This window comes from Polyodon spathula, chromosome 24 (genome assembly GCF_017654505.1).
Source record: "Polyodon spathula isolate WHYD16114869_AA chromosome 24, ASM1765450v1, whole genome shotgun sequence".
NCBI classification, from domain to species: Eukaryota; Metazoa; Chordata; class Actinopteri; order Acipenseriformes; family Polyodontidae; genus Polyodon; species Polyodon spathula.
Genome location: NC_054557.1, coordinates 20,696,479 through 20,713,604, shown reverse-complemented (window position 1 = coordinate 20,713,604; position 17,126 = coordinate 20,696,479). Strand labels below are relative to the sequence as shown.

General features: G+C 43.0%; 1 protein-coding gene across 3 annotated transcripts in view; it reads right to left on the bottom strand.

The window, feature by feature from the left end:
* Positions 1-537: 537 nt before the first annotated feature.
* The window catches only part of LOC121298639 (epithelial discoidin domain-containing receptor 1-like), a 41,602-nt gene continuing 25,013 nt past the window's right edge, over positions 538-17,126 (bottom strand). Inside the window, exons 4-21 of one of the 3 annotated variants that reach the window (XM_041225786.1) lie at positions 16,907-17,059; positions 15,510-15,612; positions 14,555-14,783; positions 13,376-13,523; positions 12,954-13,056; positions 12,372-12,558; positions 11,874-12,120; positions 10,930-11,070; positions 10,599-10,652; positions 9,866-10,032; positions 8,989-9,220; positions 7,076-7,180; positions 5,282-5,562; positions 4,946-5,073; positions 4,315-4,512; positions 3,743-3,977; positions 2,890-3,039; positions 538-1,745 (exon numbers count right to left, since the gene is read on the bottom strand). In XM_041225786.1, the coding sequence (XP_041081720.1) occupies positions 1,605-1,745; positions 2,890-3,039; positions 3,743-3,977; positions 4,315-4,512; positions 4,946-5,073; positions 5,282-5,562; positions 7,076-7,180; positions 8,989-9,220; positions 9,866-10,032; positions 10,599-10,652; positions 10,930-11,070; positions 11,874-12,120; positions 12,372-12,558; positions 12,954-13,056; positions 13,376-13,523; positions 14,555-14,783; positions 15,510-15,612; positions 16,907-16,982 (2,925 nt within the window). In that variant the 5' untranslated portion in view covers positions 16,983-17,059 and the 3' untranslated portion in view covers positions 538-1,604. The remainder of the gene's footprint in view (positions 1,746-2,889; positions 3,040-3,742; positions 3,978-4,314; positions 4,513-4,945; positions 5,074-5,281; positions 5,563-7,075; positions 7,181-8,988; positions 9,221-9,865; positions 10,033-10,598; positions 10,653-10,929; positions 11,071-11,873; positions 12,121-12,371; positions 12,559-12,953; positions 13,057-13,375; positions 13,524-14,554; positions 14,784-15,509; positions 15,613-16,906; positions 17,060-17,126) is intronic. The other 2 variants (XM_041225785.1, XM_041225787.1) reach the window with 2 other exon arrangements.

Sequence of the window (17,126 nt, the reverse complement as noted above, 5' to 3'; positions counted from 1 at the left end):
GGCAGTTTGAATGACTCGAATATAAAATACTTGTTTTATTTCTTTTGTTGTGGTGCGTTGTGTTGACACTTTCGCTTGTCGCATCGCTTCCGATGGGTAGAGGACTTTACAGGTAAGAAATACAACTCTGATTAAAAAAAATAAAATCAAAATACAGAATGAATGAAAGGCTGTTTTCTAGGCAAGTACAAGTAGTACTGGCAGTCTTCAACAAGAAGGACACTTCTCCCAAGAGGATGATCATGCAGTTTATACAGGCTTGGTGAAATGGAAACAGCCTAATCAGATACTTATTATGAGTTTTCCAGTCTGTAGGACTTGCCAGCTGGTCATAAGGAGACAGAAGCAAACTTGGAAGGGAAATTTAAAAAAAAGAATCGAATCAAGGGGGTCTGTGATTGATAATCACATTCATAAAAACCCAGTTCAAGGTACGGTTGCGAAATGTGATTTGATACAGCTGGGGTGTCCAATCACGGTCCTGGAGGGCCACTCCACTCCAGGTTTAACGGGTAAAATGATAAAATGAACTACTTCAGGGTCTGGATGGAGGGTTAAAATAGTTTCAATTAAAACACCTTAGAACAGGGTTGGAACAAAGACCAGGAATGGAATTGCCAACTTTGGCCGCCCATGGGATACTGTATAATTAATGGTTATAGATACATATAAGACTGTAGGGGTTTCTTAATTGAACAGTGGCTGATTTTAATACCAGGCCACTAGATCACCAGGACTGGGGGAATCGGGAGCAGGAGAGTTTGAGTGTGACAGTATTTAGATCCTTTATCGTTTAGATCGTTAAAAACAGACCTAGAGAGAGTGACTGTCTTCCGAGAAATGAGACCCAGATCTGACTGGGTTCACATCCTGGTCAGACGAGCAGAAGTTGAATCAGATTTCCATTAGAAGCAAACAATAAAATGTGGTCAAGGAACACTGTTTTGTCTTCAGATGATGTGAAAAAACAAAACTATTTAGAAATCCAGTGTCGAACTAATAACTCCGGCCAGTTACTTTTGCAAAGCAGAATAAAATCTGGTCTTGCTTTAGCAACCATGGCTTACAATTGAAATCAGGCTGCAATAGCGATGCAACGAGGCTTACCTCTTACAGCATCCAGTGTCCGTTGTCCAGTGTGTGTCCTGGCAGTAAGTGCGTAAGGCTGGGAGGATCTCTCCCTAAAAAACAATCTGCTTCATTTGATTTTTGCTTCCTCTGCCACTCACAAAACAAAGTGTCCAAGCAATGCATGTTAACCCCTATTTCCCTTCCACTAGATTTCCATATAAGGGAGTGCTTATCCTCCTCGAGATAGTACACTGCTTGTGTCCAACACCTAACCTGACCAGACTGAAATCACTGAAGGTGCTGCTTTGTGAAGTCCATCTGATTTATAATAGTAATAAAGCCTGCATCAAGGTTTGCAAGACTCGAAGACACAGAAGGAATTGAAGATCCAGTTGAAAATGCCCCACCACCACCAGCGCCAGTCTGTTGCAGAGAGAGCACCCCTGCCACCTCTAGATCGGATTAAAAGGAGAGATGGGGGGACTCCCAGGACCCCAGGCCAGCCTGCAGAGCCCCGGGCCCCAGCTCCCTGCTTACACCATGTTCATAGCCTCCTCCAGGAGGAAGCGCTGAATCTGCACAAACGAAGGGCGGTCCTTGAAGTCCCGACTCCAGCAGCGCAGCATCAGGTCAAACAAGCCCTGGGGGCAGATCTCTGGCCGGGGCAGGTATATCTGGAGGAGAGAAGAAATGATCAGTCACCAGAATCAACAAGCTCTGGATATATACCTACTGCGCAAACAAGTTAGATAATGGTATAAAGGCTACTAATAAACAAATACATGCTTGCACGTCACTTTGAACTATATAATACTGCCGATATACAGTCACTACTACACCTTTGCTGGCTGATCTCCATGTATTCTTGCAGCTAACCCTAATGTATTTTTAACATCAGAATACAACAGCGGTACTCAGTTCTGGCCCTCGAGATCTATTCCAGTCCTGGTCTTTATTCCAAACTCAGGTTCTGTGATCTATTTTAGAAGTTGCTTTGAGTAAAACCCGGAACTGGAGTAGATCGCTGGAGTACAATACTCAACGCAAAACACAATTCCCTATGTATGATGAACTTTTATACTTCTGATAAAATGCTGCTCTCTTTAGCATAGCTGCTAGGGACGCAGTTTACATATATTGTAGACGAGGGAAACTGTTACTTTTATTTGCAAAAAGTTGCAAACTTCCACTATACTTAACAACGCTGGTTTGCTGAAGTCTATCAGCTATTATCCCACAATACAGAAAGCCACCTGAAGAGCGCTTTTATGATCGTTTATCATTTTTAATTAGTACAGCTTTACCCTGCTTTTATAAAGTAATGCAAATATCTACAGCCAAAAGTTTTGCATCACCTAGAATTTTAGGATTGAGAGAGAATAATAAAAAATAAAAAAAACCTAAAAAGCCAAACATTATAGGAACATAATTTTTATCTTTTAATTTAACATCATGTAATCAAAGAAACTACAAAATGATTTTGCAAAAGACTACCGGAAGCCATAACAGTAGTACAGTATTTCATGATAGATTCTTCACATTTTTCAAATTGTCAGGTTTTCGTAAGTTTATGGAAAACTATAAAGCAGAATTTAATTCAATATGTTAACGAAACATTATTCAGCAGGTTCTATTCGACTTTATGAAGCAAAAACTGTTAATTCTAGAGGGTGATGCAAAACCTTTGTCCATAGCTGTACAAATGTTTGCCTCTTGAATTTAGCTAGTGCTTATGTCTATGTCAGCGTTACAGAGGCCAGTAAATGAGAAGAAACTACACTTGCGATGTGAAGCAGGAGGAAGGTGAGCGATCGTTACCTGCTTGCCCTGGTCTCTGAAGAACTCCCCGGCGTTTTCTATCACCTGCTCGTCGGTCAGCCAGTTGTAGGGCTGCTCCTTACACAGAAGCAGCATCTCCCACAGCGTCACACCGAACGCCCACACGTCACTCGCTGTTGTGAACTTCCCCTGGGGAAGAGCAGAGCAAAGAGACTCAAATCCAAGCAGCGAGGAGAAAGGGGTCTTATGAAGCAAGCCAGGAACATTCACTCTTGCAAATACCAAGTTAAACCAGATCTGGGTGTTTATTGTGAAGACAAAAAGAACAACTAAAAATGTTACCAAGACAAAGCTTTCAATTGGTCAACCAACTAAGAGTTAGTACTGTGTAAAAGCTGTCAAATCTCTGATCCTAAATCTTCCGCAGCTTCTGCTAAAGTTGTATGGAAACTGGATAGATAACAAGAGGTAAGGGAATAGATTTTAGCTTTGGTTAGCAGTGTTTTAAAAAGGGGGCCCTGTGACAAGTTTCTAGTGGCTTTATGAAGTAAGGACATCGACTTCAAAGCATTTGCCTTTTTTTTTTAACCTTTTAATTGCCTAAGCTGATAGGAAAGAATATCTCTTTAAAACACTCCCCTAATTAGACAAGAAAGGTCAAATAATACTTTATTTAGGTTAAATACCCCAGTCTATAGTATTAAAAGCGATTTAAGAGCGAAAGGAAAATAATAAAAACAAACGTGATTACAGAAAGCGAGATCACTTTACAAAAATGAAATAAGTCATGCCTTGTTATTACAGCAGTAAGATGGAGTCTTAATGGTGCTAGTGCTAAAAAGTGGTACAAAACAAAATCTTTTATAAGAGCCTTGATTTGTACGGTAGTTACCATGAGGATGCACTCCCAGGCCATCCAGCGTATAGGCAGCACGGCGCGGCCCTGGATGCGATAGTAGTCGCTGGTGTAGAGGCTGCGGCTCATCCCAAAGTCGGCGATCTTGATGGTGTCGCCCTCGCCCACCAGGCAATTCCGAGTGGCCAGGTCTCGATGAACAAAGTTCAGGGAGGCCAGGTACTTCATCCCAGAGGCGATCTGGGAAGTCATGGAGATCAGAGCCATGTAACTGCGGGAAAGAGGGGGAGAGGAGGGAGTGAGGGAGGGGGAGAAGGAGAGGGGCAGAGAAGTTCAGTATATCAATATAACCCACACATAGACCCTTTCCATTCTACTGATTATATATATATATTGCTATACTGTTAATATGTGATCAAATTCCATCTTCATTCTATGATGGAAACAATTCGTCTGTGCTTGCTGTTTATACCTGAGTGCAGGGTGAGTGGTGTCTTGCAGAGAGAGACAGAAGGAGCGCACTCACCTGACAGCAGGCGTGTGGCTGACAGTAGCCGAGTGCAGGGTGAGTGGTGTGCTGCAGACAAACACAGAGAGCGCACAATCACCTGATAGTCGGCATGCTGCTGGCGCTGCTGGCTTTGTCCTGGAGCTGGCGCTGGCTCAGGAACTGGTTGAGGTCGCCGCTCTCCATGTACTCTGTGATCATGCACAGTGGGTCGTCCCTCACACACACACCTAGCAGCCTGATGATATTGGGGTCCTTCAGCCGGGACAGGATCTTCACCTCCTTCAGGAAATCATTCCTATGGATAGAAACTGGACTGTCTAACTGATGCATATTGATCTACACAGCTCATTAAGTTCACATTATTGCTGCTTCTTTTAATGTCGAACCATATCAATGAGCTAAAGATTAAGAGAGCCAATTAAGTACAATCTACAGAAAGTAGCATGCAAGGCAAATATAAGAGTCAGCACCACTCCAATTAAACTTGCATGCACTAATTCACTTCTAAATTCAGAATTCAAATTCCTTGTGTTATCTTTGCATCCCCTGGTTCACTCAAGCAATCGCTCCCTATTCCCTAGCCTTGCATCATTCCTGATTTAAATTAGCATCGACACACTTGCTTGTCTTGCTTGATCCTAGCATTATGCTTGTGTTTCTATCGGTATGGGAGAGTTGAAGTATCCCATTAAAGGTTGTATAAATGAGACAGGTGTGTCTCGACATACCTGGCATTCTTGGTGGCATCAGAACGCAGTATCTTGACAGCCACCAGCAGAGGGCGCCCTTTGCGGATATTAAAGGGAAACTCCAAGCTGACCAGGTCTTGTGGGCTGTCGATCTCACACAGGTGCACCTGCATAGCAACACCACGGGGAGGCGTTGTATTATGACAGCGTTTATTATTAATAAAAACATGTTAGAAAAAGTTTAATTTAGTTCCACTGTTTTCATGTCAAATAAAGGTTTAACCATAATTATAAAAATCCAATCAATATATGCTGTTTTAATCCTCTACCTCACTATATATACTAACTGTATCTCACAGTTAGTGTAGCACTTGCCTCTCCGAACTGCCCCTCCCCAAGTTTCTCCTTGAAGACGAGGTGTTCCCGTGGAAACTCCCCCGCCCCGATGTCCTTGCTGGCCAGCGCGTCCACGGTTACCGCGGGAACAGCGTAGGTGTTGTTGCCGGTGACACCCTGCAGGTTGATGATGTCAGCCTCTGCGTAATGAGGGACACTGTATGAGGAGGGGGCCATGCAAGGGGGCGGGGCTCTGCTGGGGAACCCGTAAGGGGGCGGGGCCTTCAACAGTTCCGGTTCCATGTAGCCAGCGCCATAGACTGCAAAACACAGACATACCAGATTAGAAAAAGGCAGAATTCAAGCCATAGCACAAGAGAGAGAGAGCAGTGCATTGGAATAGGAGGTGCATTAGGACAACCAGGGTAGTGTTACTGTATGACTCCATGTACACTAGGATATTTGGGGACAGTTCAGGCTTTTCAACTCACACCCCAATGCATTCTCGTTAGTGTAGTCCTGCTGTGAAAGGTACCCGAAACAGTTCAAATGTACCAGAATGCATTGCAATGTGAGTTGAAAAGCCTGAACTGTCCCAAACTGTCCTGGTGTACATGGAGTTATACAGTAACACTAAACCAGGGGCATAATGTCAAAGCATTTACTGATATTTGAGTGGAGAAAACAAACAAACAAAAACAAAAAAAGAGGGTTTTAATAGATGGACAGCTGTTTGGTTCTAGTTTAGTAAACTAAAGCCGATCAACTTTTTATCTCAAACTTTCTGATCAAAAGCGTTATGGTAATAAAGTATTTTTTTCACTTACTCAGTATACATTCCTGTATACTGCACCTTTTTTTATTGTTTGTACAAAAGACTGAAGCCTGAAGCTGCAGCGTGAAACCAACAAAGCAACAAAGTACTGCAAGAAGGCAAAAACAGAGGAAAAGAAGGGAAGCACTGGTTAGGCATTCATAAGTAAAGATCAGATAAGTTGGCAGATCAATTTCTCTCATTCGAGGTGGAAGCAAGGAAGCTGAAAGGAGAAATGAAGAATTATTCTACAGAAGGGAGAAAGTCGATGTGAGGCAATATAGTAAGAAGGTTATTAAATATCTTCATGAGGCTTTTATAGACAGGTGAAGCACAGGGGAAGAAGTAACACCTGCATTTACGAAACGTGACAATTCCAAACAGGTACTCTGATATAGGTGTGTACATAGTTGTTTGCAGCCCACCAAATGGTTCTTCAATGGTGAATACATGGATTCACAGATGGTATAAATTCACACTTCCCCCATCTGATGGAAGTTTAGCCTTCTAACAAATAAATAATGACCTGCATATGTATGATATTGTGAGATGAACATCGTGATGCGTATATTGTAAGCTGCATAGCGTGATATGCATCACATCATATGCTGCTAACGTGACAGATAATGCTAACCGCATATTGTGTTACACATTGGAAGCTGCATATCATACATACTGTATTATATCCTAAGCTGCACAGCACAATACGTATCACATGCTAATCTGCGCAGCACGATACCGCTCATATTCTGATCTGAATATCGTTGCACACCCTGTGCGCCTAAAGAAAAAGTCAGCCGCCACTGAGTTTAATTATCGTGAGCTGCATCTCACAATACATACATAAACACAGCTGTACACCGCGATATAACTACTGCAAGCTGCACTCTGTGTGTCCCCACAGGTATCATACAAGCTGCACGGCCTGATCTGCTCATACTGTGGTCTGCATACCCTGGCACCGCCAGTCCGCTAAAGGCCCCAGTCCGCCACTGCCCCCTCTGTATCGGCAGCCTTACCGTCAGTGTTGATTGGCTTGGCCTGCCCTCCCGGGTTGCCTGCTGGGGGCTGGGGTGAGTTTGCGGACAGTAAGAGGTGATAGGCTGGGTTGTTTAACAGCAGAGCTGTGGGAGAGGAGTAGACAAACCAGGGAATGAGAACAGACAGGCATGCACACAGAGGGGGAAGGGGAGGGGAGGGGACCCCCGATGCACACAAGGAGGTGGTTATTAACACAATCTGCAAACGTTAACATGGCTAGGCAGCCGCCTGCTGCTTTACAACAGAGGAATGAAACCATACGACAGGGAAACAAGCCTCTACAGCTATGGCCAAGAGGCTTTGCAGCATCTCTCTATAGAACGAACTCATTTTGCTTCATAAAAGTCAAATGAAACCTGTTGAATAATGTTATGTTAACAAACTGAATTTCATAGCGCTTTGCAATTTTCCCTATATAATTAACAACAACTGATCAAAAATGACATGAAATACTGTACCACTATTATGGTTTTCGGGTAGACTTTTTTAAGATATCAATTTGTAGTTTATTTGATTGGTTAAATAAAATATCTAAATTATGTTCACATATTTTATTTTTCAAACTAATGTCTCAATCCTAAACTTCTAGGTGATGCAAAACTTTTGGCCGCAGCTGTACATCAGAGTTACTTTAAAAATCAATGTTATCACCTCTTGTTACAAACGGTCTCCATTTAATGAGGGGTGCATAGCAAATAAAATAAATTGTCGGTTATTTAAAACTGCTTCTTGACCTGTTAACAATACCAGCAACATTACCAACCTCTCCTTTGAAGGATATTTACCAAGGCTTTCATATCTATTTTAAAAAGTCAGCAATAATTAACTTGAAATTGTAGAACGTCATGCTGATGACAAGAATGTAATTATGCAGCACATTTATGAGCACAGTGAACCAGACCACAAGCCAAACCTACCTTCAGTAATTACATCTACATCTCTTTGTCAAAGAGCGCTGTTGTTTCTTTAAAAATGTGTGAGTTTAATATACACACATTTCCCTGCTGTCAGTTTAACACACGCGTGAATTTATTATCTATTACAATGAATGTTAGGTCTTCAAGATATCTTTAAACAAATTGAAACTCAATGCACTGCTATTACGATCAAGCAGAGTCATATTTCTTCGACCCAAAACCACATGCAGTTAACACAGATGGCACACACACGTAAAACACACACGCGTTACAACAACTGTTAAACAGACACTACTATAAAAAAAAAAAATCATGTAACAGACATGTGGATTCCTACCCCATCATCATCATCTTATGATATAACTTCTTATTAATTAGCCATTTAGCAAAAATGTTATCCAGAGACTAGGGGGTGAACTAGGCATCAACAGCTGCTGCAGAGTCTCTAATCCGATAGTTCAATGGTAAGCAGTAGTTGTAGCAGTAATAGGAAATAAACTGAACTTGTACGCGTTTTAAAAGTGTAAGTGAGAGTCCTCAAGTCGGTTCGGTTCCTCAGCTTGTCTAGCTTGGCAGGCAGTGTGTTGGTCTCTGAACCTGGAGAATGGGGTTCGACCAGCTCAGTATTGCATTAAGGACGCTTACATACATTCCTAGCACCTCTGTAAATTTACTGCAACATGTTTTATAATGACAGTCTCACCCTCTATTAAAAAATGCAGTACCAACTGAGAAAACCTATTGTGACCTGGGAAAGAAGAAAAGGGAAAAGATCATTTTTAATTTTTCAGAATTGGTTTACCAACACTGCTGCAGCCCCTGGTTTTCCATGGAGGTCCCCCATCCAAACCCTAAACAGGTGGAACCATGCTTAGCATCCGAGATCTAACCTGACAAAAAAATCCAAGACTGCACATTAGCTTTCTGACGGGATTAGGCTGTGGGCACGTCAGTGTGTGGTTCCTGTGTCTTACCCGAGCTGTCAGTGGTGAGCACAGACTCTGGCCTCAGGCGCAGCAGAGTGCTAGGCTCCTGGTACTCGCCCCCGAACGACGGTCCCTGCTCTCCCTCGCACGACTGGATGCGCTCATATCGGCTGGCGTAGCGGGCAGCGCTCAGGGGATTCTGGGTATTGTTGATGACCACCGTGTCGTTTGGAACTGAAAGGTGGACTCGCAAGTCATCATCCGAGATCCGCCTCTGTGCCTGTGTGACATCAAGAGTGATGATGTAATCATGAAAACAGCCCGAGCGCTATTCGAGGAGGAAGAAATTGATGAACTGCACAAATGTATTATGACTTCCAGTGTTCAGTTGCTTCCTGTATTGCACGATCAGGCCAATTCTCGTCTATCAAATCACTAGCAAAAAAGGGCTGTATAAACAGTACGGATGATGGAAACTTTTAGCTCATAAAAGCAAGTTTTGCAAGTACATGTAAGCAGTCATTTGCCTGTACTGGGTGTTTTGTTATGCATAATACAAAAGCACTGTAACGTAAAATGAGATTCTGCCTTGATTACAGAATGTTGCTGTCAAGGTCGGAAATCTAAAATGAGCACCAAAGTCATTTTTTTTATTTTATTTTTTTTATTCTGGTAACGGCAGTTGGCAAACGATTACAGATCTTGAAAAAGTTTCATTTGTAGGTGCTGAAGCACTGGTTTAAATGAGGGTTTAGTAACTCGCTCTAACCGCTGTTGGAGAGGGGTTCCAAGCATCTGGCAAATCTAATTTAAAATAGAGAGAAATTGGGATGCATTACTGGTCAAGTTCTACCCTGCTATATTAGGTAAGCCAATCCAAGATTGGGGGCTGTAGGGCATCAAAATCAACATCTCCGCTACACACCTTGCCCAGTATCTTCTTCCAGTACTGTCTCCACAGAATGATGACGATGACAACCAAAAGCAGCAGGATGATGGCTACCAGGCAGCCAACCAGGATGGAGGTGTGGCTGTTGTCGTCCTTGGCAACGGGAAGTCCCGCCTTCGGGGTGAGCATCGCCCAGTCTTCCTCTGACCAGGAAAACAATAAACGAGAACTGTAATGTTTGCAAAGTAAAAAGGATGAGAAAAATCTGTAGTTCCAGAAGCATCCGTGAAGCATGTATCGCCAACGTTTCTGAGATATGGTGAGCAGAAAAATGAACGGCCACAAAACTGTTTTTTTTTTTTCTTTTCTTTTGGACACCCCTAATCAAAGGGTGACTTGAGAGAATCAAACAATACAGGCGTAAACTGAATTTAAAAGCAAGACTGTAAAAGTTGGTGTTGTTTATCATCTGGAATTGAAAGTAACAGGACAGCCCTGTTCAGTCAGAGGTAAAGGTCACTGTCACAGTTTTTTGGTACAGCATCTTAAAGGGCTTGGTATTTATCACCTGGAGACCATATCACATGACTACAACATGCCATATTATGTCAAAGGTCAAAGTAGAGTATCTCAAGTGTTTGCCTGCAAGTAATGACATTGCTGCTTGAAAACTGTACGTAACTTATGTCAGTTATGTTGGTGAGTCAGTAGGGGGCGCTCTTTCCCTCACTAAGCTGATGCAGTCAATTAACCAGGTTTACAAGCTTACCTTCCATTGTGCTGTTGAGAGTCATGTCCCCCATGCCTGGCATCCTGCCTTGTCCTGAAGGGATTAGGAGTTCAAATAAAAAGAAATACGTGTGAATTGTTTTAGAATCAGGATCGAAGTACATTCAATTACAACTGCAGGGAAAAAAAAAAAAAAGATTCAGAACAATGCACATTGCACAATAATTTGAAAAAAAAAAAAAATGTAGCGAAATCGAAGGGAGTCAAAGAACACAGTGCCTCTTGAAAACACAAGCAGTGCGATGACTCTTGGATGTGTATCTGTTTATACAGCAACTGGGAGTTTTAAGAGGCAGTTCATCTGTACTAACCTCCCAGCGTTGTGCGGCTGGTGGGGGTGTTGGCGACAGGGCTCGGGATCTCCACTTTGGGGCTGGTGCTTGGCATCACGCTGGGAGCAGCAGGGGCTGGATTGGAGGGCTCCTCCTCAGACAGATTCTCCCCTCCAATGTCTGAGGCAGAAAGACAAAACGGGGGGCAGCGCTTTAGACCAGTCAGTCAGACACACACCCCCACCACACACACACACACACACACACGTTTGTTCACAGCAGGGCTGCCACCAGACAGCTCAAGAGCCACATACAACTTGCACAGCTCCGCAATACTCCACTCTTCTGTTGGAGAAGTGATCTCATGCAAGGCTCTCAATGGTTTTGAAATGAATACAAGGGCGATCGGTAGTCTTTAGTTGATGCAAATACATGCACAGACAAAAAAAAAAAAAACTTGAGGTGTTTAAACATGACAAATGTTGAACAGGCACAAACAAAGTTTAGTTGAAGCTTTTTTTATCTCTTATTTTTAAATGTCTTTGCTACTATTCAGTAAGTTTCAGTAAACTAGACTTATTTTATGTTGCAGTCTTTTTATTCCCAATAATGTACGTTTTGTACATATACACACTGAAGTTGAGGCGTATAGTGGAAAATTACTGTCCCTGAGGTGGAGCTGGTGTCTGACGGGCTTATATTGCCTGAAGCCAAAGGCAGTGCGGAACTCTTGTAGAATTTTGTTCAGGTCCTCAGGCTCGTATTTCCCCATGACTTCTGTCACATGATGATGGTTTAACCAAATCACAAGACGGAGAGCTCTGGTTTCAGGTGTTTATGAGGACTTTACATTGTGCCATGAAGTATAGATTTACTATTCTAAAGTGCGCCATACTACTGCAGGCAGACTGAACACAGCACGGTATGTGCAGACGCACACACAGACACAGACACACGCACACAGATGGCAGTCGACCCTGTACCCGTGATGAAGGAGATCTCGCTGATGAGCAGCCAGCTGTCAGAGAAGTAGAATTTGCAGCGCACCATCTGGCCGCTCCTCCCGTGCAGGGGCACAGGCACGGTGCGAGCGCTGGGGTCCCGCACGTCCGCCTCCACCTCCAGGCTGACCGGCTCCGGATTCCACTGCCTCAGCAGGTCTGGCTTGAAGAGGCACGACACACCGCGGAAGATCTTCACTGCCTGCTGGTACCGGTTATTGCAGTGAACCTGAGACAGAGGAACAGCCAGTCAGCACAGAGCCACAGATATTGCACAGTATCATCAGGATAAAAGCACACAGCTTTATTAGACTTTTGGCAATGGGAAAATGCACGGCTATGGCCAAAAGTTTTGCGTCACAAAGAAAAATTAATGAATAAAAAACACCAGATAAAATATCAGTATTGTTATGTTGTGAATGTACACTATTAAATGCTAGTATCACATTCTTTCTCTCATCCTGAATGCTGTGCTCTGACCTGCATGCTTTGAAAGGTGCGCCTCCCCTGGAACTCAAATTCCATCTCCACGAAGCCCACCCCCGCCGCCTCCCGGTTCCACCCCACATAGTCATAGCCGGGCCAGACTCTCAGCTCTCGGGCCTCCGTGAAATCATCCAGCCCCAGCACCCCATCGGACAGCTGCCCCAGCCCTCCGTACTGCAGCCTGGGGAAAAGAGTGCAGGGGAAGAAAGGAGGGGAGACAAGAGCAGAGAGATTAGTGGTACATCAAAATGTTATCCATTTATCTAGGTATGACAAACTCCAAATACTGCCATATGTAAACATCTACTGTAATGGCTCCTCTTAACATAACACACAAGGATACAAAATATTTATTTTGCCCATTAATCCTACATCGATGTAAGCAAGACATCCAGTGCAGAAGTATCCCAGATGTCCTTTCACTCCTAATGCACAAAGACTAGGAGGGATATTTTTTCTTCATTTCTTTCCCCCCAAAACTGGTTTCTATAACAGTGACAATCCAAGACAGACAGACAGAACCATAAAGGGTACACTCATCTTCAGAGTCTCCAGTGCAGTGTCCCAGTGCCTTACCCAGCATCTATGTTTCCATCGTAGGTCGAGTCGTTCAGGTATACAGGGCCACCTGGTAGATTCATAACGTGGCTGATTGGAGAAGTGTAGGCTTTCAGTCCATCTGCAATGAAATACCAACAGAAAAAACCAAGAGGATGGAAATAAATAGTGTGGGAAAGACCACTACCCCTTTAAAGGAGTAACCGATATTTTAAAATCAAATCCACAGACCCTGTATCGCACTGTATCGCTCTATTGTATTGTACCGTATTGTACTGTATCGCACTGTACTGTATTGTACTCTACTGCATCGCACTGTACTGTATTGCATTGTATTGTACTTTACTGTATCGTATTGTATGGCACTGTAATGTACCGCACAGTATTATTAACTATTGTTAACTGCAGCAGGAGAGGTGTGTCTGGGTTTGCTTGCTGACCTGTCCACTCGCAGCCGTACAGCTCGACTCGCAGACAGACGCTCATCACCCGGTCCGCCGTGGGGTAGAAGCGAACGTAACGCGCGATGATGGGGGGGCCCAAGTCCTTGAGAACTATGTCATACGTGTTCACGTTCCCCGACACCACCTGAGGAGGACCAGCACAGAGTCATTTCAGATTTCTCACGTACTGGAGAAGACCTGGTTCTGGTTTATAGGAACTGTTGAGAGTTTGGTACTAAATGATGAGGCGTCGTGTGTAACAGCAAATCAGTCAACCTGCTGCTAAATCTCCAGCTGTGGCCAAATGTTTAGCATCAGCCTACAGAATTCACTTACTAAGTCGAATGAAACCTGCCGAATAACGTTACGGCAACACGCTGAATTACACACTGCTTTGTAGTTTTCCAGAAAATTCACAAAAATTGACATTTCGAAATCTAACATGAAATATTACTGTGCTACTACTATGGCTTCTGGAAGACTTTTACAATATAAATTCGACGTTTCTTTGATTACATGATGTTAAATAAAATACCTAAATTATGTTCAGATCGTTTTAAAAAAAAAAAACGAAAAAAAAAAAAAAAAAAAAAAAAAAAAAAAAAAAAAAAAAAATGTCTCAATACTCAAATTCTAGGCGATGCAAAACTTTTGGCCACAGCTGTACACTGAATTGATCAGACCTATTACCGGAGTTATCCAATCAGTAGTAAGAAGTGACCTACATCCCTCTCAGCACTGCAAATGTGTGAATAACACAAACAAACAGGTCATCATGACATACACCTACAGTATGCAGAGTTTACAGTCAGACAGGTGACCCTATAATATGTTACTTTCAAAACCAAGTCTCATCACAGCTGGATAAACAATGCTCTAGATTCACAGAAAATATGCATATTGATTGAGAGGTCGTCTCCATAATCCTCCAGATTCTTTTAATAGCTTGTGCTACAGCAGATACAAATGACTTATTTACTAAGTTTAAGCCCTACATTTGTAAGAAGATCTGGAAAGCTCAATTCAACATTTAAAAACCAGGCTGGTACAATGGAATCAATTGAATGAGCCACATGTGAGTACCACTAGTTTAAATGCAAGATATTTTGAATAACAGAAAATAATGGTTCTGCTCCCTCTTCAATGGAAGCAGGGAGTTTTGAGACGGCCCCTTACGTCGTTGTTCCACCGGTCTCTCCAGGTGATCCAGGTGCGTCTGTTGCGGCTGTAGACTAGCCGGTAGGCGCGGGCGAACTCGTTGCCGTGGCCGTTGGCGTGGCGACCCTGTGTGGCAACCAGAGTGATAAAGTGCAGTCTCCTCAGATCTACCTGCAGGAACTCAGCATTATTGGGGTATACCGGGCCTGACGGACACCAAGCACCATCCCCATTTCCCAAAGACAGCCTGGGCAGGAGAGAATGAGAGAGAGGGGGATATAAGACTAAGCCATGGACCAGTCCCACAGCTCTAACCACTAGACTAGGCCACACTGCTTCCCTTTTCCTGCTCCCTCAGCTCTACCCACTAGACTACAGTGGATTTATCTCTTATAGTCCCTCAGCTCTAACCACTAAGCTAAACTGCTTCACTATTTCACAGTCCCCTAGTCATAACTACTGTGCTTCTCTCCCTCCCAGTCCCTCAGCTCTACTCAAAATGCTACACTGCCTCCCTCTTTCCCAGCCCTCAGTTCTAACCGCTGGGTCACGCAGCTTCCCTTTCCCCCAGCCCCACAGCTCTAAAAACATGACTAGGCCACACTTCTACCAACCAGTCCAGTCCCTGCTCCAACCAATAAGCCACCTTTGCTTCCATCCTACCTTTACTTGCTGTCCCAGAGTGATGGTCCCTTTGAAACTGACTTATCGGGATGGTGAAGCTTTCTTCCCTATATATATTTTGTATACAGTGTATCTGAATAACCAAGGTTTGGTGATCCAGTGCTCCGTCCTCTGGATGAGACTTAAAACAAATGAGGTCCTATTGGAAGTGACTCTGCAGCAGCAGTTGTTGATGCATAGTTCACCCTCCTAGTCTCTGTAGGTCGCGTTGGATAAAGGGGTCTGCTAAGTGACCAATTCATGATAAACAACATTCCTCCTTTGTCTTGTAACCCCGCTCCTTGCTTACCGGCCGTGTTTAGCTGCAGTGGAATCAGACCAGGAGCTGGTGGCTACAATATCTTCATCGCGGATCGTTCCGTCCTCCATACCCAGCGCATAGCGACACAGAGCTGGGGTAGAAAAGCAGCAGTGAGGGTCAGTAATAAGGAAGATGCAGGTCCAAACATTACGGGATCCATACAGTTGTTAACATTGCTTCAAATTAAAGGAAAAATGGATTTGACTAAATTTCTACGAAAAAAAAAAAAGCATCACAGTAATATAAAATATACCGGACCTTTGAACACACAAAAGTGGAAGTGTAAAACACAAGCGTACAGACTGAAAGCACACCTCCATATACCTGTTTTCTGATACACTCTATGTAACCTGAGCTAAAGAATGTCTTAGCGGGTTTTATCAAAGTGGGTTCTCCAGATGTATGTAGAAATGTGCTTGTGGCATACAGATAGACAGGCAACCATACGCAATTGAATGAGGAACTTCAAAACTGGCTCTGCGAATAGTTAGGAGAATTAATCTTGTCTCGTTATTGGTAAAGGGGTAGCTTTCTCCAAGGTCCAGAAGACACTTACAGGCTTGGCTGTGCTTGAATAGATCAGCACGGTTCATCTGCTGTATGTGCATTCAACACAACAACACTGGTGTCTATTTAAATATGTGTTGATTTTCTCACATTTTTAAAAAAATTAAAAAATCCCAATAAACAATGCATGTTATACCGATCAAGATAACTGGGCGTTACAGGGTTAAAAGAATATGTTGGATGACGGCAAGCCCTAGGAATGTATTGTGCTCCTCACTGTGTGCCAGTTGCTGAGTGAAAGAAGAGAGAGCATGAGAGAGGAGAGAGAGAGATGTGCCTATACTTCACTACTGGCAAGACAAACTGTGCTCTCCCCTCTCTGAGAGGAAGGTGGAGCCCGATATATGTGCATTTAAAGCTGCAGGGATGGAAATATGACTCAATTTGCATAGCAGTTTCACCTGTTCCAGGTTTTAATACGAGGCCAAAAGTTTTGCATAACCCTACAGAATTAACACATTTTGCTTCATAAAGTCAAATGAAATCTGCTGAATAATGTTACGTTAACATATTGAATTACATAACTCTTTGCAGTTTTCCATATACTTAATGAAAAAAACTGACAAATTGTAAAATGTGACATTTCAAATTTTAACATTAAATACTGTACTACTATTATGGCTTCCAGTAGACTTTTGCAATATAGCCTCTTAAATTACATGATGTTCAATAAAATACCTAAATTACCAACATACACATTTTTTTTTATTTTATAAATATGTCTCAATCCTAAAATTCTAGGTGATGCTAAAAGTTTTGTCTGGCGAGTCACTGCATTTCATAATCGCTTGCTCTGTGCCGTGGTTGCTTTGCCTCACCTGGGTTGAAGTGTCCGTCTGGCTCCACAGCAGCTGCCCCAGCGATCAGCAGGTAGAGAAGCCTCAGGAATGCCATTGCAGCTAGGTAGCGTGGTCACTTCCACAATCCAGGCATATCTGCACAGCAAACCAGACAGCCAGGGTCAGATCTCTCTTAGTAAAAAAAAAAAAAAAAAAAAAAAAAAAAAAACGCAGTATTAACTGAAGTTTTTTATAAAAC